Source organism: Castor canadensis, chromosome 4 (genome assembly GCF_047511655.1).
Source record: "Castor canadensis chromosome 4, mCasCan1.hap1v2, whole genome shotgun sequence".
NCBI lineage: Eukaryota > Metazoa > Chordata > Mammalia > Rodentia > Castoridae > Castor > Castor canadensis.
In genome coordinates this window covers 178,434,242-178,460,527 of record NC_133389.1, presented here as the reverse complement: position 1 = coordinate 178,460,527, position 26,286 = coordinate 178,434,242, and the positions used below count along the sequence as shown (strand labels likewise).

The 26,286-nt window shown below is 36.3% G+C and overlaps 1 protein-coding gene across 5 annotated transcripts in view; it reads right to left on the bottom strand.

Moving 5' to 3' along the window:
* Gigyf2 (GRB10 interacting GYF protein 2) overlaps nucleotides 1-26,286 on the bottom strand; it is a 128,499-nt gene that overhangs the window by 75,644 nt on the left and 26,569 nt on the right. For 4 of the 5 annotated variants that reach the window (XM_074072008.1, XM_074072010.1, XM_074072011.1 and 1 more), the window contains 6 exons: nucleotides 23,716-23,799; nucleotides 14,491-14,620; nucleotides 13,320-13,415; nucleotides 6,839-6,950; nucleotides 1,988-2,099; nucleotides 833-873 (listed from right to left, as the gene is read on the bottom strand). In XM_074072008.1, the coding sequence (XP_073928109.1) occupies nucleotides 833-873; nucleotides 1,988-2,099; nucleotides 6,839-6,950; nucleotides 13,320-13,415; nucleotides 14,491-14,620; nucleotides 23,716-23,756 (532 nt within the window). In that variant the 5' untranslated portion in view covers nucleotides 23,757-23,799. Of the gene's footprint in view, nucleotides 1-832; nucleotides 874-1,987; nucleotides 2,100-6,038; nucleotides 6,169-6,838; nucleotides 6,951-13,319; nucleotides 13,416-14,490; nucleotides 14,621-23,715; nucleotides 23,800-26,286 lie in introns of those variants that run through there. The other variant, XM_020183339.2, reaches the window with a different exon arrangement.

Here is a 26,286-nt window from a genome sequence, read left to right as displayed (position 1 = left end):
TCTGTGACTAGGATTTACATGTTTAATATATGTTATAAGAAATGTTTACCACAGGGCTGGGGATGTAGCTCAATGGTTGAGTGTTTGCCTAGCATGCATGAGGCCACGGGTTACAATCACTCTAGGGAACTTTCATGGTACATGTATGAATATGGAATGTGGGTGATGATTTTCACAACAGCTATGATACTATAAATCCATCTGAGAGATGAATATTTCGTCTCTCCGAAATCACTGTCTACTGGAAGTGTATAAGGCAGTGCCTTTAATCAGTCAGAAAGCACACATTAACATTATAAATTCTTTTACGTAAACTCTGATTAATTTGTCAGCGGATATCTTACCTATATAATTTATTATGACTGTTGCCATCTTATAACAAGGTAAAAAAGTATACAGAAAAAAAGAAAAAAGCCAAACAGATAGCTAAACTAAGAACATAGCTTTAACCTTTGCTCTGTGACACAAAAGCAAAGGTTCTGGCATTTTTCTTATGTTTTCTTACCTGTGAGAAGCTATCCACACTGGAAAAGGGGCTACTGGAAACTTTAAGTTCAAAACAGGACCCTAATGAAGAATACATGCCTTGCAGAGAACATTCAAACCTACAATGTTAAGTAGATCCCAACAGTTGTATTGGTCACCCTATTTGACACAATGGAGACCTTAAAGAACCTAAGAGTTCCAGATGCTAACAATGCTACAGCCCCATCTACTGGAGAGGTAAAGATAACTGAGTTAATTTTTACTAAGTTTATCCTTACGTGTCCACCTTGTTAAGCATTAATACCACAGAAGTACAAGAAACATTTCAAAACAGTAAGAACCTTACCTACATCTTTCCGCCCTGGTTTTTCGAAACGTCTGTCACCCCTAAAAACAGACAAAATAAGTTTCAAACAAAGCTTAAAAGTACACATAGATTTCCCATCCATGACACCAACTTTCATGTATTCCCTTTAACATCAGTTCTTTTTTTAAGTTATATTAACAAATGCATACTTACTGCCTAGTGCTTGGAAAATACAGAAAAGCATGAAGACAAAAAGAAAAATTATGTTACTTACCAAAAGCTAGCGTCCACTGCCCTACTGAGTATTATTTATTTTAATTAGATACATGGTATATACAGTTTTATATTCTGATTTTAAAACGTTAATTTCCCAAATCATTAAATATGTTCAAAATTATCCTTAACTTTAATGGTTACATGGTATTCTACAGTGTAGATACATCTTTATAAGGGCAGTATCAACCTGTTTAGCTTATTTACAATTTCTTATATTATAACTATCACAACAGTGAACATCCTTTTACATCTGTCTTTGTGTAACTGACCTCACTTATCTTGACAGACTTCATATAAAGTCACAAACAGAGAAGGTGCTTTTACAAGTAACAAACAAAACAGCAATGCTTCCCACTGAATGCCAATCAAATAGCAAACCAAATTAACTATCCATGCTGACAGTACAGCACGTATAAAATTTATCTAGAATGCTTCTGCCTTTAAATAAGGATCATGTAGAAATTTTAACATAACATGGGATTTGGCCTATTTGATTAAATTTTTGCTTCCCTGTCAAATAGTTTTTTTATGTTAAAAAAAAATTCTTACATACAATTTGATATTCACTAATTAACAGAAAAATTAAAAACAAAACTCTAACTATACACAGAGGTTTCTCCTCTGCCAAAAGCAGAAAATAAGCAAGTTTTGTTTGTTGTGGTTCTGAGGGTTGAACTGATAAGCCTCACAGGTGCTGGGTCAGCTTTCTACCACTGAGCTATATCCTATATATCCCCAGCACTTTATCCCTCTCCCTTTTTTTTTTTTTTTTTTTTTCTCAGAAGGCTGGCCTCAAACTTGCAAATATCCTGCCTCAGTGTCCCCAAGTAGCTGGGATTATAGGCATGAACCACTGCATCCAGCTTAAGTTTTATATACCAAGAAGTCTTTATGCCAATATCTCAATACTTTAGTTACCTTTCCTCCCAGCTCTGCGATCTATGCATTTCCCTGCCACCTCCTCGACCAAACACACCCTCTACTTCATCAAAACTTCTTTGGTAGAAACCACATTCACCTCTACCTCTGCCTAAAAAGTAAGAAAACAGAAAAAATGACAGTCAGATGTCAACATCCAGTACACATTCAACGTCAAAGAAGTTCTGTTTCTATAAAAGCAGGATGTGTACATTTAAATACTTAGCAAGGCCTGATAGATACTTTTACCTATAAGAACAATTACAGCACTGAAGTATATAGAAAACACAGGTTGAAGGAAACAAGTTAAAAAACTAATGGAAAAGTCTCAGTCTTGAACAATTAGCATTATCAACATTAAGCTCTTTAATGTGAAATTCTAAAAGTTCCATAAAGAATTACAATAAATGAAATGTTTTATTGATTTACTTTTAATATAAATGGGGGGGAAATCTTAATTTGGAGAGCTTGTGAAGAAAAAGCTACAGTAAAAAAGTCAAGCACAAATGTTAAAATACTTTATCTAATCCCACAAAAAGGGTAACTTAACAGTGTTCATTGTTAAACTCTCAATTTTATGAACTGCCTCCTTACAGGAGAACAACCCCTGACCCTCAACTCAAATCTTGAGGTAAGAAAAGTATGAGAACTAACTTCAAACTACAGAGGTGGTAGGAAAACAAGAGTATACAGATAAAGGAATTTCAGAGGCTCTGGTGGTTCAAATATAAACTGGCCTTTACTGAAGACAATTTGGTTAAATCAATACTTGCACAAATGTGCAAATAGTCATGTACTGCATAACATTTCAGTCGACAGTGAACTGCTAATGTATCAGATTACAATGGACTGGAAACTTCCTATCACTTACAGAAATCTTACATTACTCAGATGTTAACAGCGATGCTGGTAATGCACTTGCAATCATGTAAAAAGTATAGCACATACAAGCATAAAAATACATAGGCCTTGATGACAGTAATAAATGACCACATTCCTGATTTACATATTTATCGTATGCTACTTTTTATCATTAATATTTTTAAGTTACTCCTTCCACTTACATAAAAAAAGTTTACCACAACACAGTGTGCCATTATTATGCTGGCAGCAGCATCATCTGTGACTACTGTGCTGTGTATCTTAATTGCATCAAAAAGCCAAGTCAAGTGACTGACATATACCATCTAGGTTTATGTAAATAAACTATAATGTTCACACAAAAATGAAATCAAAATCACCTAGAGATGCATTTCTCCAAATATATCCCACTGTTAAGTAAGGTATTACTTTACATGTGTAAGAAAGTGTTCACTATAATTTTAAACAATGAAAAACAACTTAATAATGGATTGGTTAAATAAATTCTAATTAAACAATGATAGACTACTATGAAGCCCCAGATGGATGGAGCACTGGTATTAACTGAAATCTTTATCATGCCATTGAGTAACAAAAGCATACTATAAAACAATATGCATGAAAAGCATTCCATTTACATAAACACTGCTGCACAGTTAATGTCAGGAAAGAGAGACATTCAATTGCCAGATCTGGAGGCAGAAGGCACCATGCGCTTTCAGCTTTATACCTTCTGTACAATTTTCCCAACTAACTCACATGATTTGTATCCAACACATGGGTGAGAAAACTGTAGGAGGCATGGGGGTCTATAAGTGTATTTACAACAAGATGAAATCTTAGCCATCAGCTCTAGCTCAGTTTCTTCCACAGTACAAAATGACATAAAGGAAAATGATGGATATTTATTTTTTTGTAGTGCTGGAGACTGATATTTATCTTTTGTGGTGCATGCTAGGCAAGCATTCTGCCACTAAGCTACATCCCCAGCTCCAAAATGATAGCTCTTGAATAAAACCATGAATGTATTCCAAAGACAAATACAACTGAATCAAATAGCTATATCAAATATCCATGTAGTACTTCTACTTCACCATTATAATTTATCAAGAACTGATTCAGAATACAGTTGTACTTTTGTGACCATATTAATAATACATAGAATTTAGGTGGGTAATCTTAGGAACAATGGATTCTCTCTTTAGTATAAGTATCCATTTCATCTGTGGAGTACAGATGAATTATAATAATCTTAAAGTTACCTTACAGTTATCGCACCTCTTTAAGTCAATTTTAAGGACAACTCACAATATAAATACCTTTATCCTTCAGAAAATGTACACATTTTACTTAAAATCCTAAAATAATGTAATACAAACTACAAGGCAGCATTAGGGTGTTCCTCTACAACGATTTTAGGATAAAAAAATAAGTCTTATCTTATCAGAAAATGCACACATTTTACTTAAAATCCTAAAATAATGTAATACAAACTGTAATGCAGCATTAGGGTGTTCCTCTACGACGATTTTAGGATAAGAAAAGAAGTCTCTTCTCCTTTTAGAGAATAATATTCTCAGGAGAATTATTACAATGTTTTATCCTAGAAGCATGAAACCAACCTTTGGGTTAACCAGAGAAACAAGGAAAACACATGCAAGATATTTTCTACTGATTATGACTAGCATTGGTCCTGCTTATGAGACTAAAGCTTTGTTAATGGGGCACATAAAAAGAATTAGATTCTAGAGCTTTCCAGCTTGTCAAATTTAAATCATCTATAAATATGGCTGCCATATAAGAATAAGCAAGGAAATACAATGTGGTAAACTTTTCATAAAATTACATTTCAAAAACTTAAAAACTGTCATCTGAGATTTCACCTTATTCTTTTTGGGGGATTAAAATACACTTCCTTTTAATAATGCTGAAGACTGGGTTGGCAGTGGCAGTTGTGTGTGGATTTGTTTTTGTTTTAAGACAGGGTCTCACTAAATAGCCCAGGCTGGCCTGCAACTCATGATCCTCCTGCCTCAGTTTCCCAAGTGCTGGGATTATAGGCATGGGCCTAGCTTTGATTTGCCTTATTTTTAAATTATCTGGACCAGATAAAATAAACAGATAATAATGTTATATTGTTTTTGCCAATTACTTTTTGTACCTTTTTTTAACTAGATCTGAAAGTCAGATTTTTTGCAACCAAGTTTCAAGTTGGAAAGAAATAGGATAACCAAAAAAGAAAAGCCACAATATCATTATTTAACCAACAATTTAAAATTAAGTAATAAGTGAAAAACACAAATCTAAAGATTATAATTACAACCTTGTATTCAAGAATGAGCCATGTAGACTATTAAAAAGAATCACAAGGTAGTTGTGGCAATACTGTTAGGAGCAGTTTTCACAAGTCAAGTCATCTGACTAGTTTCATGCCCTTCTTTCATATTAACCTGCTATTTACATCACTACTTCCCACATGTCACAACATCTGTCTTTTATTCAGGTCCTGTTTAAGTTCTGAATATGATACCCGTCACTTCAAGGAAACAAGAAGCAATTGTTCACTTGTTTCTACACATGTGACTTTTTTAAGGCCGGTATAGATGGAGTAGTAGTTACAGGACACAAAGTCAGTGTGGTTCATACTTCTTAATTAAAGGGTCTATGTTTGATTTACCCCGAAAAGCACTAAAGGCAAAACTAACTAAGTGCAATATCTCTTTACTGCCATCTCACAGCAAGAAAGCATGGGAAATGACTAAGGAAAGGCCAGAGTCCTGACTGGTCTGTCCCACCTCCAAAACACCATTGTACTGCCCACATGCACAGATCTCAGGTAATTCTAGACCACGGGAACCTAACCAGGTGCAAATCTGAGCCATCTGTGAAGCTTCTGAAGCACAGACAAGCATAAATGTCATGACCCAAAATTCCATGGCAGGGTTATTTCTTTTAAGTGTTACAGATACGTCTACCAGCTCCTCAAGTTAAAAACTAACTGTTCTAGAGAAGAACAAATAAATTAAGACAAAAACACAACTAAGAAATAGGACTTAGAAAAACAAGTGAAGAAACTTAGTTAGGCTCTTCATTATACACAGCACACACTCTAATGAACTACTAAAGAAACCTATTTTAATACATTCTCTATAAAAATTACGTATAAATTACTATGTTCATAAAGCACAACCTTAAAAATAAAGTTGAAGGAAGAATTTAGTTACTCCACACCCATAAGCACAGCCATCTGCTTAGTGTGAAATATGGAGTCAATGTCCTCAGTTGCTGCTGACACCCAATTCTTCCACTTCTAAAGCATCTCTTGGAGAAAATTAGATATGTTTAGACCACTGCTATGATTTAACAAACAGAGGTAAAAGAAGTAAGTATTTACATTACAAACATCAAGAATGTCATTATTTAACAGAAAATCAATAAACCCAAAATAAGGAACAATATCAAAGAACCAAGTAGAAGTAATAAAATAAGCATTATTTTTCTAAGACATAAATCTATTATACTATACACTATATAAATAAATGCTTCTTAATTATTTCTTGTTCATCTCCTAAAAGGTATTAATAAGATAGTTTCTGCTCAAGTCACTGTACAATGGAGGGTCACTCCTGGCACACAGCCCTCATATAGAAACTCTATCTCATAGAGGCCCACGGGGATTTCAGTGCTGCTCCAGCAGCCAAGACCTATTAGGATACTCTGGTTCCCAAAGTACAAGGCTCCCTGGGGACAAGAAACAAATCTATACAGACAGAGTTATACTTCACTGCTCCAAATTAGTTCTGGAGAAGACACCTTAAGAAATGGCTCACAAAATAAATGCTGAGGATATTTATGCATTTAGTGCATAATATGTAGTTAATATCAAAGAACAAAGTTTAAAAAAAAAATCAGGCACTAAAATATATAATAAATGATTCCCCTATCCTCCTCCTTCTCCTCCATGATTACTTTTTTCATATGAAAGCTCACCTCGCCCTCTTGAAGAACTTCGACCTCTAGGAGCCCCCACCACTGTTCCTCCTCCTCCTCGTCCTGTCAATCGCAGGACAGCAGCACTATTAACAGACATGGAAAAGTTTCTCTGCCAAAAAAATAAAAAAGAAAGAAAAAAATGGATAAAACAGATAAACGAAATACTGCTTCTCTTCCTCCCTCTGGAGCTATAAAATGGTAATTAGTATTAGCAACTGGAAACCACTGTGACACGGAGATCATCCAAAACCTGGTCATACCTGACAATTTAAAATTGTTATTTCAGATCAAAACTGGAAACCAATGCCATACAGAATGCTAGCTCTGTTGAGGAAATACCATACAAGTAAACAAACTGTAGGTTTTTATATATCTGGGAGCAGATAAAAAGAAAATGGGGAAAAATGTAAATGAGAGCTGGTTTGAAAGGATCTTTTAAGCTTTTAACTAGTAAGGAGAAATATGAGAGACCATCATTAAAAGGTCTGATGTAAGAGTAGCATGATAAAGAAGAAAATTAACACTTTCTATGCTACATTGTGAATTAGAACTCTGAGTGGTATCTGACAGAACGATAGAAATCGGAAGTGAATGAGGAAGGCAAGGTATACTAGTACACTCCTGTAATTCCAGCTACTTAGGAGCCGCAGGTCAGAGGCCTGCCAGGGCAAAAGCTTGAGACTCTACCTGAAAAAAAAAAGCTAAAAGCAGAAAGGACCAGTGGTGTAGCTCAAGGGGTAGAGCACTTGCCTAGAAGCATGAGGCCCTGGGTTTAACCTAGTCAGGCAAAAAAAAGTGAATTGGGAAAGGCCAAAGAATCTATGGTCAGGTCAACCACCTGAATAACACATGAGTAGAAAGAGTGAGGGAATACTTGATGGAAAAAGAAAATCCCAATCACTCAGCCATGAGCCTGCCCTTGAACAACAGCCAATCAGGAAAAGGATCAAGCACAACAGTGAGAGGATATCCACATGGGATAAATGAAGTCAGGATGTTAAAAACACTCTTGGATAAATGCATTAAAGGGGACTTAAGAAAAGTTAAATAATTATAAAATGCTTGAAAATGCTCCAGGTGCAGTGGCTCATGCCTGTAATCCTAGTACTTGGGAGGTTGAGATTAGGAGGATAGCAGTTAGAGGCCAGCCCAGACCTCATCACAAGATCCCATATCAAAATAACCAGAGCAAAAATAGACTAGAGGTATGGTTCAAGTGGTAGAGCACCTGCTTTGCAAGCACCAAGCCCTGACCTCAAACCCATTCCCACCAAAAAAAGCTTGAAAATGATCTATAAAAATCCTGGGGATTTGACAGAGAATTTTTCAAGAGGGTTTTAAACTAAGAAAACACTGGAAGAGATCCTTACTTAAATCCCTCTGTACACTTGTAACCTACTACACATTTGCACAAACGTGCACAGCTGTGCCATAATGAGGAAAATGAACCTTAGGCCTGGTTGAAGACATAGTCCCTCCTGGCTGAGAAGTTAAGAGGTGAAATTCAGAGTTGGGGTGGACAAGAACCCTGCAATTCAACTAATGTTTCAGGACTCAGTGGTTTACACTGATTTACTATTTTGACTCCAAATGAATTGAAATATAATGTCTCATCATATTTGGCAGAGTGGCTCAAGAGTTAAAAGCATGTATTGTGCAAAAAATGAGGTCCTGAGTTCAAATCCCAGTACCAACGGGGGGGGGGGAACAAATATGTCTCTACCTTCCTCTTTTGAAAGCATGTCACTGATTAAAAATCCTTACTTTCATTATCAAATTCTCTTTTTAATATACAGGTCATTTTCTCCTTATGGTTTCTTTTTCAGAATTTGATTCAGCATAATTTCAAGTAAATTTTAGAAGCTATCAATAAAAATAAAGAGTTTTACAGGCTTATGGTCATATAATCAAGTCATTTCAAAGCTGAAGACTTAAGATATAACTGATAACTAGGAATGAGAGGAAGCACCTAATTAAAAACAATCAATTTCAAGCAGTATTTTAATAGAACTTAATAAAAACAAAACTACTTGAAACACACATTAACCTACCTTTTGACAGAGTAATCAATGGAGTGGAATACCGAATACTGCTGCTGCTAGGCAGTATTATAATTAAGTAAAACCATTAAGTCCCAAAATCTTAATTAACCTATTGTAATACTGAAAAAACAGGTCAGTGATAACTGCACCCAATGTGACAAGACTGCACACAGCTCACCAACCTTCCCACCAAACTAGCACATCTAAACCCTAAACGCAGCATGTGTTAGTGTAGAGCGACTCATACCTTCATACATTCTCTCATACTACTTACTGCTCGAAGTGTAAACTGGTATCTCTTCAGAAAGCAATTTCTCAAAATATCTTTAAATGCACATACCCTTTAACACAAAATCTCCACTTCTTACACATGTGAAAAATAACACAAGTAGAAAGATCTCTTAACTGCAGTACTGTTTATAAAAGCAACAGATGAAAATCATCTAAACATTAACTAATGGTGGCTAATTTAAAAGTCATAGGTACAGAATTCTATACTGCAGTTAAAAAAAAAAAAAAAGCCAGGCATAGTGATACACACAACTATCATCCCAGCTATTTGGGAGGCAGAGATAGGAGGATCATGATTCAAGGCCAGCCCACACAAAAGTTAGCAAGACCCTATCTTAAAAACAAGCCTGGCATGGTGGTGCACTCCTATAATCCAAGCTACTTGGGAGGTGGAGGTAGATAAATTGAGGTTCCAGGCCAAGCCCAGCCAAATGTGAGACCTATCTGAAAAACAAACTAAAAAACAAAAAGACTGGGGTATGGCTCAAATGGTAGAGTGCTGACTTCAATCCTCAGTTTCCCAAAAAAAGGGAAACTTTATTTAAGTTGAACCAAATGTAACATAAGTATTCAACAATGCCTGATCCATAAACCCTACAATTTCCTGGTGAGATTTACGGAGAACAATGGTAGTTAGGGTACTGCAAAGGCTGGACTCTGAATTCATCTTGTAGGTGCTCACATGTATAAAGCAGATATATAGAGATAATAGTTCTGTCTACTTTGTGGGTTGTTGCAAGCATTCAGCACACTAAACGTCAACTTCTGAGAACAGTATCAACTTCTGAGAACAGTATCTGACACGTACGAAACTAAACACGCATATGCCACTATCTCCTAGACAGAGGCTTAGGTGAACACAGTGAAGCGTAGCACTGGTGCACAGGATGCTACCATTTAGGGAGGATGGTGCTAAGGGAATACACAGATGGGATGGGTGTAGATGTCTTTAACAAAAACTGGAAGGAAACAAGAAACAGAAACAGTGGTCAGGCTTGAGGACAAGGAATAGGTAGCAGAGATTAGGAGAGCTGCAGACTTGTTTTTCATTACATGTACTTTAAAAATTTTTTATGTATACATACATAATATTATGTATTCAAAAACTGTGTGAGGCAATTTTCATTGATATCAAATAAATATACAAATCTCATAACAGCTACCCACAGTATAGGTGTAATAAACAGGATAACACTTCTCAAATTGAGATACATACATTCAAAGGTGAAACCAAAAAAGCTAGATCTCTGAACAATAATTTTGTTCTAAGAAAACTTTTTTCATAGTTGTATTTTACATATATATACAAAAGTATTTAGGTTACTAAAGTATTTACCTCCCTACAGAGATAGTGAAAGAAAAAAAATATATACAGAACTTTAACCTGTGAAGACCTGCACATGTCCTAAAGAGATAACTGATCATGCAAATAAAGATCGTAATTTTGATGAATCTTTACTCAGCTATAAGCACTTACTCTAACATAATTTTATAAATAACAAAGGCTACCAAACTATCTGAAGGCCTAAACAATACAGCTTATATGCTTCTAAAACTATACCTTGATGATCTTCCCTGGCTACAGTGAAAACGTCTCAATCCTTACATTACGCCCTTGTAATCGTAAAATGCTCACTTTTAGACAAACTTTTCCATTATAAAAGCAAAATTAATGCTGGGCAGGGTAGCATATACCTGCAATCCCAGGATTTGGGAGGCAGAGGCAGTACTGAGGGCTCAAGGCCAGCCTGTACTACGTAAGGACTTCCAAGCTAGCCTGAGCGCCATAATCTCAAAAGACCAAAACAAACAAACAAAAAAACCAAAAACAGGGAGACCTGCTCCTTTCTGTGAGCACAACTAATTGTGGTGTAGGCATGTAATGCATATGTAATTTTATTCTTCTCCGAATTACTGCTGATTACTTGCTGTTAACCAATGGTTCCCAAGTAGCATTTGCTGAACCATTTCTGATTTTTCCAAATGATTTATGTAGCTACTTGCTATGTAGCTACATATGCCTTTATGTAGCTACTATGCCTTAGAAATGCTACAGGACGATGCTCATTTCAGATGATTCAATGCTCACTCTGTTGATTCAAAGTCCACTATGTTTTGGTAACTTGTCACTGGCCCCGTTCATTATACAACTTTCCTGGCTAGTACAGTCTCTTAACAAATCTAGGAAATCACTTAAGGAAAAATAAAAAAAGAATTTTAAATATGTATAAACAGCAAAAAAAAAGAATATTCACAAAAGAATAAAAATAGTTAATATACTAAACTGTATTTAAAGTAGCTACTACAGCTGAGGACCTTCAATACAAAATTTATAACCTTATAAAATGAAATTACTGCCAGGTGCAATGGCACGTCTCTAACCCAGCACTAGGGAGGCTGAGGCAGAGGGATCTCAATCTCAAGTCCTGCTTGAGCAACTTCTTGAGAACCTGCCTCAAAATAGGAAAAAATTAAAAGGGGATATAGCTCAGTGATAGTACTTACCCAGCATACACAAGGCCCTGAGTTCACTCTCAAAACCAGACACACAGACAAACCTATTTTATGACATATGGATATATAGAAATGTAATTAAAATACAAAAACATGAATGAGAAAAATAAACCAAATCATAATCATCCCTGGGAAAGAAAAGGGTGCGCCCCAGGCAGTTAGTAAGTCTTATTTCTTAAAACAAAAAAAAGACACAAAGATTTGATGTGTTGGATGCTAAATATGCTGGCATTTGTAAAAAATATTCTCTGTACTTGTCTATTTGAAATATTTCTAAGAAAAGTTTAAAACACTGTCAGGTGTCAATGTCATGCTCATAGCGACTATCTCAGCAATCACTGGAGACAGGACCCTTGTTCCCTATGCTCTCTTTTTGGTTTTTTTTTTTGTAATGCTAAGGATTAAACTCCCTCCACCCCAGCGCTTTTGCTCTAATTCTGTTTATGAGATAAGGTCTTATTAACTTTGCCCAAGCTGGCCTAAAACTCTCAATCCTCCTGCCTCCATCTCCCAAGTAACAAGACTACAGGCACGCACCACCGCTCCTGGCTTCCCGTGTTCTCTTTATAGCAACAAACACGTTTTTTGGTCAATGAAAATATCTGACGACCCTGAAGATAATGGGTCTCATAAATAAAAATGCAACAGGCCTGAGTTAGAAGAACCCAGAAACAGACCAAAGTTTATGAAAGTACAGTGCTGAAAATTTCATCTCTCTTGGACCTGGTAACAGTTCTCAGACAGAGTGGTCTTAATAATACAATGGCTTTCCCACATAAGACATGGCAAGAATGTGAAGAAAACATCTAGGGCTATCACAAAATATAATAATGAGGCCAGGATTGGTGGCACAAGCCTTTACTTCTAGCACTCGGGAAGCTGGGGCAGGAGGATTGTGAGCTGGGGGACTGGCCTGGACTATCCCAAGAGACCTAACCACGAGAATGCTCTGCAATTAGATAGTAGTGATAGCTGTATGGCATTTCAACAAAGCACTCATTTCTCCATTGTAGTACAATCTGATTGTTTTTGAAGTCAGATCATCCTTTAATCTTTACCCAGGACACAGTATACTGTCACTGAACAGTGACAACATAAAATTCACCACTTTCCAGACCAGAAGTTTTCTAACATCACTCTCTCTCTCTCTCTCTCTCTCTCTCTCTCTCTCACTCACACACACACACACACACACACACACACACACACACACACGGTGACAGAAGTCTGAGCTGAAGATACCCATTTTCCTCTAGCTTTAAAAATGAACATACTGTTGAGAATTCATGTTGGCATACTTCTAAAAAGCTATGTTTTCCTGCAAAAATGATCTTCTAATCCTCTTTCCTCAAAAAATAACACTTCCTCTCTACTTGAGTAAGTTATATGGGATAGTTCCTAGTGGCTTTAGGGATCTAGAAGCATTTCCTCATCTCCACAAAATACCCATGAGTTCAGAAACGAAAGCAAAACCTCGGCAACTCAAACACAGTCACATACTGAGCAACAGTATGAAGGAAGCAGGCCGGGACGACTGGGGATAATCTTCAAGCCTACACAGTAGTGCCCTATTTTCATGTCATAGTGAGAAGGATCGGGGTTTGACCTGAAGCTCAGAGTTAAGTACAAACCTGTTCTTCTTCTGTAAAGGGAACTAAAGCCAAAGGTGGCAGGGGCTCCTCCTGTAGGATAGGCAGAAATTCTTTATCCAGAAGGTCTGAAGGTATCTGCACAACAAACACATGACCACAAGATTATTTCTTTTTATTTTTTATTTTGTTGCAGTACTGGCATTTGAACTCAGGGCCCCATACTTGCTAGGCAGGTTCTCTACCACACGAGCCACTCCACGAGCCCAAGACCACTAGATTAATGCTATTCCTCCAACTGTAAGCTAAAACCTTGAAAAAAAAATTCGTCTGTTCATTTATTACTATTATAAATATACATTAAAGCTTATTTAGCTTCAATTAACTTCATTAATTATGTGGTACTTACATATTTTGACAGCCAAATATTAAAAACCTTAGTCACCTTCCCTCTCTCTTCCCATGAGACTACCACTTTTGGATTTTGATTTAACTCTGGTATTCCACAGCACATAGTGGAAGAGTAAAATTCCCTACATTTAACTCAAAGCAGATAGTAAGGAGAGTTTCATAAACTGTATCCATCCTTAGTGATCAACCATCACTAAAATTTGAGGTTCTCCATCCATTAATAAATTTAAAACAAAGTATATATTGAGAAAACCAGAAAATATTTCTCCCTAGTCAGGTAAGTCTACTTTATATTCTTTCAGCTTGATCATTTATAAGTGACACAGATGTGCTACATTTTGTGACTTCTCTCCACTAAAATCTTTATATTTAACTTAAAAAGGGAAAGGATAGGATAGCTGCTCCTCCCCCAGCTCTTTGCTTCTAACTGCAAAATAGTGTAAAAGGTACAATAAGGGAGAGAGAAAAATTCTTCATTAGTCAGCCATCAAACTGGGACAGAAAGAAAGAAGAGAGGGTAACAGAAAATTATCTGAAGATGGCATGAAATGTTACTGTCCTCCTGCCACCATTAAACCACCTGCTCCTATAATGACATCACAGAGTTTCTCTAAGGAGAAGGCATTACACTTAGAGCAACTACTAACTTACCATAAGGTTTCAATGCAGGAAAAAAGTAATGTGGAGAAAAAAGCTTAGGTCAGTACATGGATAGAATCCGTATTTGAGATATAGATTCATTTATCAATAAATCTCTGAACATAGCCTGAAACCTCAGCCACAATTTTGAACACTTTCCTACCTTGTTGTCTTTAAGGAAAAGTGCTAACATTTCTTCTCTGCCATAGCGGTAATCTGCTAATTTATACTTCGGCAATGCTGGAGAAAGAGGAGGGGACGTAATACTCCCACCACTGGATAGAGCTCGGAGCCTAGAACAGGAAAAAGAAACTATAAAATGAAGTGGCAAACATTCTTGTACCATGGACTTTTTATATAAAACACTGTAGGAAAACTGCATTTTAGTTCTTGAGAAAAGCAGAAAGAAACCCCACTATTTTAAGTCAGCAAAGATTTAACCTCTAATACAACCTACTCTCAAAGCATACTAATAGAGAGGTTCACTGTGTTGTAACTAGACAACCATGTGGCAATTTCCCTAACATAAAAGGTGCCATAGTATGTCCCTGAGGAGCTTACAGCAGGGGAATGGACTTTTCTGACCAAATTATTACAAAAGTGAGGTACCACCTTCACCCATCAGATTCATAAAAAGTCTAATACCAGATATTGGTAAGGTAGTAAAACGATGGAGACTCTCAAATGGTGTTTATGACATTACAGACAGAACAATCATTTCAAGAATGACTTAGTCATACGTAATTATTTAAAAGCTATTTGACTATTTGGTAATAGCTAAAATAACTAATAAAGTATGTGACATAAGGAAAAAGAGAAGTTCAGAAACTTCTAATAAAAATAACTTATAAAATGTATAAACCCAAGGGTGGGGGGCATGGCCCAAACAGTAGAGCCCCTGCCTAGCAAGCACTAGGCCAAGTTCAAACTCTAGTACAAGAAATCAATGTATATATCTGCAAATAGGCTTATACTACTTACAGACAAACACAAAATGTGGTGAAAGCACAGAAAAAAAAACCCATGGAATTAACAAGGACAACATTCAGGATAAAGTTGTATGACTGGCAAAGGAAATGAAAGTATAAAAGCTTTAATTGTACCTATAATATTCTGTTTTTTTCAGTTTGGTCGTGAGCACGTGGGTATTTAATATAATGTATAGCTTATATCCCTGTGATATTTCATAATATATTTTAATAAATGGAATTAATGACCAAAGTATTTGAAACTGCAATGAAGTAAAAGGACAAAAAAAATTTAACTATATCTACTGCTCTAAAGATAAAATAAAAAATATACTCCAATATTCCTCGAAGGAATGGAACTAGGAGAGCAACGAACAATTTTAATTTTAAAAGGTTATGTTTTGGGCTGGCAGTATAACTCAGTGGTAAAGTGATTGTCTGGCATGTACAAGGCCCTGTGTTTGAATCCAGTACCATAAAAGAGGGAATAATAGGTTTTTATAAAGAAGATAAAACAACAGGGGACAACCTCAGCATAAAATGGCAGCACCGCATGAAAGAATAAGTCAGAGAACAAGTACTAGGAGTAGTTAGCAATCTGGGGCTGCCCAAAGTTCTATAAAGTAATAGATATCAAGGCTAAAAGAGACCACGGTAATTTAATTCAGTTGGACTGAATTTAATTCAGTTGGACTAAATTTCCCATAGGTTCAGCCGAAGAGAAAATTCAACAGCAGCACCAAAATATATGCCTCAAATTACTAAACTTTATTCACAAAAGCAAAAAAATCTACTAAATTCTTACACATTAGAAGTTAATGTGAAGGCCGGGTAAAGCACAGTAAATACTTGTATATTACTTAAAAGTAGCAGGAAAATGGTATGTACTAGTAAACACATGTGTTTGCACATATGGGCTGGAGTGGTAGAGTGCCTACCTAGCAAGCTCCAGGCACTGAGCTTCAAACCTCAGTACTGCCTAAACAGTGTTTACATGTAGAAAATTTTTTTAAATGCATTGGTGAAGTAAGGCTCTAGTGGTTTTTCAATGTTTCTATCTTCTCGTCTGCCTTTTCTTTTTACCACTTTATTATGGACAATTCTGAACACAAATAAAAGCATCAAAAAGCACACAATGGCCTTCCATACACCGGTCACTGAGGCCCCAAACCAGCAACCTATGGCCAAGGCAGCTCTTCTCACTCCTCCATCTAAGCCTCCACTGACAGTAGTTTGAAGGAAATTTTTGGCTTATCATTTCAACTGTAAGTGCTTTAGACTGTCACTAAAAGCTAGGAATTTTTACAGAGTCTAGATTTGTTGATTTTTATACATGATATAGTTTGAAATGTTTCTCTGTCCTCTGCATTTTACATGAACTGGCAAGTGGGTATAGAGACTTGATATGGGTTCTATTCTCTTGGCAATACTTCACATGTGGTGGTGTATTACTCTTATCAGTCATGCACAATGCCTGGTTTCTTCTTGATGCCACCAGCCACTCATAATCAATGCTTGGATCCCTAAGTTCACTAAAGTCGCTGCAGAGTGATTCTACTCTTATCATTCCTTTTTTATTTGCTGAAGCATCTCTCAAAGAGTAACTTACCTCTGATTCTACTTAATAGTTACCCAATAGTAAATAGTTTATATTGGAAAGGAAGGAAAACCCTTTTATTAGTTTTTCAAGATAATGACTTGGTTCACTAGCATACTCCAACAGTAACCAACAATTTTTACTAATGTATTTTAATTCACTGCTATTAATCTTAAACAATGTCCAAACTTGTCTCATATTTGACCAGTGGGAGACTCTTTGGATTGGCTACAGGGTCTTTTTGACATGATCCTAGTAGTCTTTTATAGCTGCTTCTTAATTTTTTTTTTCCAGGTATGCCAATTGTTACAGGCTCATCTTGTATTATTTCTTGCCTCAGACCTGGAATCCACCATTTCTTCAAGGTGCCCTGATTCTCTCAAGTACATAGAAAGATCACGATCTGGGCACTAGGCGTGCTCATTACTACTGGGTTGGTCTTTGTTTCATTTCAAATTATTCTTGGGCTTAGAGGTTAATCTAGTTCAACTCCCCAAAACAGGTTAACGACCACGTAAGAAAACACACCCACAAAGAACTCATCCAACCACCAGTGAAGGACCTTCCAGGAAACTCCCTCCCATCAGAGTCCTATAAAGTTGGGCTCATTCCCAAAAAAGTGGAACTGGTATTCCCTGAGAACTGAAGCTGGGAATTTTATACATATTAATGTAGGTTTAATCTCATTTAAGCCTCAAAACAACTCTATCACAGATAAGAAAAGTTGAGTTTAAGAGCTGGGGAATGTGGCTCAGGGGTAGAGCACTTGCCTAGCAAGGGAGGGGAGGAGAGGGGAGGGGCCAGCAAAACTGAGATGCAAACCTAGGTTTTTATGACTAAAAAGAACATGCTCTTTCCAACAATGAAGTGTCAGCACTGTATTTAAAATAGCTACAGTAAGGGGGTGGAGGAAGGGGGGGGAATGACCCAAACATTGTATGCACATATGAATAAAATAAAAATTAAAAAAAAATAAAAAAGATAAAATAGCTACAGTATAACTGTAGGACATTAACTTTCAAATACACGTATATTTTTATTAGAAATGTCTTCCTTATATGGAGCCAGTATGTTTCCTAATAGTTTCCACCACTGGAGGGCACATTTAAGCCCTCTTTCAAGGGAAAATCATTTCAATAACAAGCAAGCAGTCATTCTCTCAGCCCGGACTCCCTCTTGTGGCCAAGCATCCCTAATTTCTTGAATTGCTCCTCACATCAAGATTTCATTTACCACCCTTTCCCTTCAGTATCCAAGACTAAACACTTTTTACAGGTACCAGATCTACTGAGTAACTTGATCAGAGATTTCTCCCACTGCTGTGAAGAGATTGAGACAACTAAGAAAACTAAGACCTCAAATCCCAGTAGCACCAAATATTAAAAATTTAAAAAGAAAAAAAAGCCACTTGGGATGGAGGTGTGGATCAATTGGTAGAGTGCTTGCCTATAAAGTGCAAGGCAATGAGCTCAAACCCCAGAATTACTGTGTAGTAACTGACAGGTACCAGAAACAGAACTCCTAAAATCCCATGATAGCCCCCAAATCTTCACTTAAGTGTTGTTCAAAATCCAAACTGCAGCATGTAAAAGCCATCTGAAATGTCAATACAGATGTGTGGAAGGTCTGGAAATCAAAAGGCAATTCTATGGAAGCCCATGAGTCTCAAGGTCAGCCCTGACTCGCCAACAGAAGCAGGCTTTCACATACAATCCCATCTAGCTCACCAAGTCCAACATGCCCAAAACCTTCTACCTTCTCATCACCCCTGTTCCCAAGGTAGTTAAGGACACCACCACCGAATCAGCCATTAAATAGTCTGGGATTCAGCCTTCACTCTTCACCTCTACCATCTCCTATACCGATTCACCAAATCCTAAATCTCTCAAGTCATCTCTTGATCCAATGACCCAATGCTTTTAACAGCATCCTCAAGGATATAACTAATATTATTCCATCCTCCACATTACAAGTTACTTGAGTTACTGATTTCAAATGCAAATCTGAATAAAACTCTCTCCAATTTTCACTGACACACAGTGACCAAATAAAACCCACATAAAAAGGGCCAACTGAAAGCCCAACTCGCCCATATTTCATGTTATAGAAAAAGCAAACATCTGGGACTTCCTCTCTTAAATTTGCAGTTTCTTGCCTCCTTATCTTGAAACATGCCCTTTCTGCTGTCAGGAATATATTTCCCAACCTTCTTCAACTATGGGAAAATAGAGAGATGCTGGGTAAAAGAAAGGTTGGAAGAAAAGTTAAGTGAGAAGAAAAGCAGAATGTAGATAGGGAGTTGGAAACAGAGTGGTGGGGGAAAGACTAAGATCTAGACATAGAAGTAGAATATAGCAGGCACCTGATAAAATATTTTCTGAACAAATCTTAATATTCTCTTCTGAAATACAACCTTTGGATAATATCTAAAGGTTCATGAGCCCTTTAACCCTTTTTGAAAACTGAATTGTAACATATTCCTTCTTCTAGAACTTCTCCCATTTTTTTCCACAAAAATTCTATATATTTTGCTAGCAATCTCAAGTTTATACTCTCTTGCCCCACCCACTCCTCACACTGAGACCCAAATGTCCTCATTCAACAAAACTTGTAAGTGTCTACCTATGTTACACTAACAATGGGTTTACCAAAATTGAGAAATACTGTCTTTCACAGTGGAGTTAGTTCTTTCCTAAGGCAAACACATACAGAAATGAAACATTTTAACAGAGTTATAAACAAAGTGTTCTGGCTCAAAGGAAACAAGAACCTCCCACTTTTTTTTGCAAAGACAGATTTGGGAAGACTTCCTTAAAATCATGGAGATAGAGGAAATTCCCAAAGAAGCTTCCTTTGTTCCTTCATCATAAAGGTAGGGAGTCAGGAGTTTGAGGCCAGCCTGAAGTACACATAGTGACCATGTCTCAAAAAAAAAAAAAAAAACAACCTCAAGAATTAAAAATAAAAATCCTCATCTAGACTTACCTAAGATTTTGGATCCTCAAATAATTGTTTAAAACAAGTAATATTCATTTGTTTTTTAAATGTCTTCAAGTATACATTTGCAAAGAAAAAAGAATAGTAGGATACAAACCAGTATGTTAGCAAAACTCTTTAGGTAGTAGTATTAGAGTAACTAGATCTTTTCTTTTTTTCTTCTGTACTATTATTTCCTCCAAGTTTTCTGGAATGGGTTAAGTTTATTTTGTTACTGGGACCAATAATACAAAATTCTAAAAGACCTAAATCAAAGGAACTCAGCACAAAAAAGCTTTTTATCAAGATAGTATTTAAGAGTCTTATCAAGGGTAAAGCAAATAAAAAAGGGACAGGAATTAAGTTCATACAATCCTTCCAGTGGCCAATCTGTGCACATCATCCAAAAACCTTAAAAATAAAACTTTTAATAATTCTACTTCCAAGGAATTAATCCAAGGAAAATGATCAGAATACAAACAAAACCATTTAGGATATGTAAATATACATACCATTTACAACAGCAAAATGTTAAAATTTTTTTTACTTTCCAACAATTCATTCATTCATTTAACAAACATTTATTGAGTGCCTAACTATGTGCCAGGCATTGGAGATACATCAATGAACAAGCTGTACAAGAATCCAGACCAAATACCTGCCCTCAGTGGAGCTCACAGTCTAGTGGGGGCTGGAGGATGGGCTATAAATAAAAAAGAAATTAAGTGTGCAGAATATGTAGCATGTTACATTTTGATATAGACCACTGAAGTGAGTTAAGGAGATAAGGAGTAAGTGGGAGAAAGGGCAAGTTGTACAAATGGTCAGGAAAGGTCTAGGCATTTGAAAAAAGGCTTTAAAAAAGTGACTACTGTTTTATACCTAGAAATTATTTTCTTCTCTATCAAATCTATCACACCCTTCTGTTTTGATGATTCTGTAAAACATTTCTTTATCTCAAATATAATCTATAACCTAGTGATCTTGTAGACTTTAAAAAGTCAAGCCTTTAGGTGTGGTTCATCACTATCACAAGTTTCAATGCTCTCCCATCTTCACAACTGCTCCTAGATAAAATAAATCTCTTCATCTTATGCATCTCTTATTAAAAATGCTTTATATCACTCATTGCAAGAATTATGACTTTTGTAAAGAGAGTATCAGAGGTGTGGCTCTAGCAGTAGAAAGCCTGTTTAGCAAGCAGGAGGCCTGAGTTCAAATCCCAGCACCTCCAAATAAAACAAGGAGGGAAGGAAAAGAGAGAGAACATAACTACATGTTTCTCTATGGGTCAATGTTACACAATGATTTAATATAATCACTCTAAATCTTGATTCTCAAGTACTGTGGACAGAGCCCCCTACCTTAAGATCTATAATGAACATGTAACATGCAGAAAAATATGGCAACAGTCTCTATTCATACTGCACTTTCTAGTTCAGGGTTACTTAAGTTGCTTAAGGGCTTCATATACTCCGTTTGCAAAAGGAATTTTGATAGATGGTACCAATAAGGCATTGCCTACTTAGACCTTATTCCTTGGTTTATAGCACTTTCAAGTAACTTAGGAACAACTCCTAAGCTCCAATACTTTGCAGGGTAACAGAGGTAACAACTAGATAAAGCTATTGCTTAAGGATGGGATTAGTGATTGCCCTCTGCTAAAACTACTTTAATTCAAATTTTGTATAAAATGCTTGGCTTAATGAAACGAAACACCATCAAACAAAACTTCATAGTACCAATGAAAAGAAGGTTATGTAAGACACTATTGACAGACGAGGTCAAAGACACAGAGATACCTAAAAATGATTTACCATTTGGGAATGCATATTGCAGGGGAAGAGTCACCCAACTTTTTCTGTAAAGGGAGGAAATATTTAAGCTCTGCGAACCTGACAAAGTAGCATAAAAGGAACCAGATAATGGATGTGGCCATCTTCCAATAAAACGTTACAAAAACTTTATTTACTGTCCCACAGATCATAGTTTGCAAACTCATGATGTTGGGCATCAAGCTAAATGTGAATTAGAATATCCAGGGAGGGGGGAAGAGAGGCTTTTATTTATTTATTTATTTTTTTAACCAATACTGGGGATTAAACCCAGGGCCTCACGCATGCTAGGCAAACACTCAACCACTGGGCTACAACTCCAGCCCTTTTCCTTCTTTTGTTTTGATTAAATTTCTAGTGATGCTTTTTTACCTATTAACATCAGGATGCTTTGAGAAAAACAAAAGCATCCTAAATTACGAATAATTTTAATCACATTTTTACAAAGAAAAAGACATGAGGGCATATAAATACAAAAAGACTCATAACTTCTAGATAATGGCAAAACAGCTGCATACAAAATGATTTACAAAGTGAATTATATGAATTTAAATCTCCTTGGTAAAACAAGTTAATGCGAATTACGATTTTTAAATGTAAGAATGCCATTTAAAATATTTTCATAATGAAAAACTGACAATACCTCTGTATGCTACATCTAGAGGACCAATTAAGTAAATGAGGGTACATCCATACAATGAAACTATTTAATAGAATAGAAAATATTTATTGAGAAAAAAAGATGTTTTTGATTTAGTTGTTTTTTGAAAGGTTACAAAATTGAGTGTACAGTATGATCTCATTTTTGTGAAAATAAATGTACATATACACAAATAAAATACATAAAACCACTTGGAAAGATACACCAAGATATTTACAGTGGTTACCATGTATGGTGAAATTATGGCAATTATACTTTCTCTTCTGGTTTACTTATAATTTCTAATTTTTCTAGAAACATGTTGATTTGGTAATAAGAAAATGCTCTTAAAATATAAAATACTATAACAAATGCAGCATTACTTAGATCACCATTTTTAAAATAAACTCTTAAATTATAGGAGTTGCATCAATTTTTAGAACTTCAAATAGTGATTTCTCCTCAATCTCCAAATACTAGCTATGAAGGTTTAGTAAAATCTAGGAATTACATATAAAAAGAAATGTATATGATAGGGTAAGCTCATAAGAGTCCTCAAATGGGGACCTATCATAAGTAGTGTTATCAAACCACTACCAGTGGAGCAATTAAGAACATTTAAGACACTAATCCAATTTATCTACTTTAGATACTGTCTCTGACATTACCAAAGGGATTGTTTGAAGTACGAATGGAAAAGTAACTATCATTATTCACGCCACTGAAGAGAGGATCTTCAATCACCAACTTTTGGGGAAAAGGAAGAAGAGGGGGGGAAAGTCACACTACAATGTGATGGATCTCAAAATTCCATGAGAATTCCATATTCGGGGTCCAAACACATCTGTAAGAGACTCAAAGGTCAAGTAATTGTTATTAAGGCAAATGCTAACTCAACTCTAGATGGGCTATTGCTAATAGCCAGTATAATTCTGGACCACCTGCCCAGCCCATCAATGAAATAAAATTCAAATAAGACTTCCATTAAAACTATTTTTCAAATGAGTCTATGAATGGCAATCATAAAACAACATTGTAGCAGAAAACAGATATTAACATGTTATAATTATATTTATATAAAATTACATATGCACCTAGACAAAGACTCAAACAAAACATAAAACAATGTTCTAGTTGGTGGGACTAGGGAGTTTTAATTCCATTATCAAAACATAACCAGACCAAGAAAAAAAATTTTAATAAAATATAGAACCATTTACCAAATACAATATATTACTGGAATAGCCATATTGTTTTCAACTAGGCACATGTCTCAAAAACATGCACATTTATAAACTGCCCACTGCCTGTACAATTACCTTACTACTATATTAGTCATCACATATCAAACAGGAGGAGACTAAAAACTCACCATTCAGGCCCAAAGTTCAGTGTCTGCGTTTCCGCTGCCATTCTTCTCCGTATTTTTACAAAAAATTTTTATATGTGGAAAAATCTGTTAAAGAGAAAAATATCTCCATATAATTAATCAAGATTAAGTGCAAAATTTTAGGTGAGAAAGCACAGCTAAAGAGGGTGCTTTGCTTATGTTTCTCTCAACTGAAGTCAAAAGAATGAGATTTTTTAATTCCAATTTTATAGCAATATATAGCAAGCAAATCGAAATGAATAAATCCACTCTTCCCTTCCAATTCATCATTTTCTTATAAATTTCTGGGAAAGGATGACATAAGATGAAACTAATGAGACAGAAGCACACTATGCAGGGAACTGAGACCAAATAAAAGATTTTGTGCTTTAGCCTCAAGGCAGTGGGAGTGAATAAAAGAGAATATATTTTAGTTTCTATTACCCCCCACTCACTTTAAGGGATAACACAGATTTTTTTTTTTTTCCTCTGGCAGTACTGTGGGTTGAGCTCAGGGCCATGAGCTTTCTAGGCAGGTGCATGCCCCCAACCTTTTTTGCTTTGTTTTTTTTCTTTTCTTTTCTTTTTTGTGGTACTGCGTCTTGAACTCAGGGCCTACACCTCGAGCCACTCCACTAGCCCTCTTTGTATTGGATTTTCTCAAGATAGAATCTCATGAACTATTTGCCCGGGCTGGCTTCTAACTTGGATCCTCCTGATCTCTGCCTCCTGAGTAGCTAGGATTATAGACATGAGCCACCAGCACCCAGCTGCTTTGGTTGTTTTTGAGACAGGGTCTCACTTTCCGTCTAGGCTGGCCTAGACTGCGATCCTTCTGTTTATGCTTCCTGGTGTAGATGGGATGACAGTCAAGCACCACCACACACCCAGCTTTGAGATGAAGACTCTTGGAACTTTTCACCGAGCTGGCCTTGAACTGCAATGCTCCTGATATAACTAGGATTACAGGCTTGAGCCACCATGCCTAGCCTCAGCAAAGATTCTTAACATAAGGACCGTCCTCCTATATCATAGCTTCTGCCATATCTCTTCCCTGCTTTCTGCTTAGCACTTCATACCCTAGAAATGCTTCAAAAATTATTTTAGATCATTAAGTTAAAATGGTAAGTCAATGAATTTCATTAGTAACATTTCAAAAACAGTCATAAGTCTGGTGCAGTGCCATGTACCTGTAATCCAAGCTCTTTGGGAGCCGAAGGCATGAGGATTACAAGTCTGAGGCCTACCTGAGAAACAGAGTGAGACCCACTTCAGAAACAAAAAGAGCTGGGGATGTAGTTCAGTGGTAGAGTGTCCAGCTAGTACACACAAGACCCTCTTAAAAAAAAAAAGAAAGAAAGATGGGCTGGCAGCGTGGCTCAATTGGTAGAGCGCCTGCCTAACAAGTGCAAGACCTCCCTGAGTCTAAACCCCAATACAAAAAAAAGAAAGAGAAAGAGAGCTTGGGGAGGAAGGGAAGGAGGAAAAGAAAAGAACAGGAACTGCAGCTGGGCATGGTGGTACATGCCTATAATTCCAGTACTTGGGAAGCTGAGGCAGGACTTCAAATTCAAAGCCAGCCCGGACTACCCTGAGAAAGGTAACCTGTCTCAAAAAAAAGAAAAGAGAAAAAAAAAAAAGGAATTATAGATTAGAGCTTAGAAAATGAAAAATACTGTAAAAAATTATAAATATACTATAATGTATCTCTAAGATATATCACATCACCAAGATAACTGTTTAATGACTGAAAAAAAAATCTGTCTTAAAAAAAAAACAGAAATTAGTCTAAAACTTACAAACAGCACAAGTGTGTTAACTTCCATGATCAGCTATTTCTTTACCTATCCTCCTTCTAGAATGTATTTCTGGCCCTATGTCAAATAAGTGGTCCCAGGAGATTTCCGTGCTCCTACCTGACCCTGATTCCCTGTGTCCCTGCTCACTGCACAGAGGAGGGACCACAAGCTGAGATAAAATTAGTGTTCTCCTCACCTTTAAGCAAGAGGTGACTCATAAGATACAGTTTCTTTTAGATCTTAATTTTAAGTCAGAATGCATCTTAAATAGATACTATATTACAACTGCCACCAGCTGAAGTGCAGTTGTGTCAGTTGTCTCCACATGCACCAATCTTGGTTCTAAATGCTGCTTAAAATATCTTCAAAATTATTAAAATAATTCTGCATTGAAATAAAATTTATTATATGACACAAAGGAAGCACAACAGCATTAGGATATTACTAAAGTAACTAACTATTAACCATTTGTGAAATAATTCCAAGTGCTTTTATAGGAAAAGGAAAGGAGGAAAGAGAAGGAGGGAAGGAGGGAAGAAAGAAGGGAAGAAGGAAGGAAAGAAGGAAGGGGAAAGAAAGAGGGAACAGGAAAACAAGCTAACGAAACCTGTTATGGTTTGCTACTTACATATGACACATGCAGCAGCATTAAATGTTTGAAGGGGTTAAAAATCACAAGGTTCAGTGACACACACCTATAGGCCCAGCTAATTGGGAGGCTAAAGCAGGAGGACCACTTGAGCCTAGGAGTCCATGGCAAGTCTAGGAAACATAC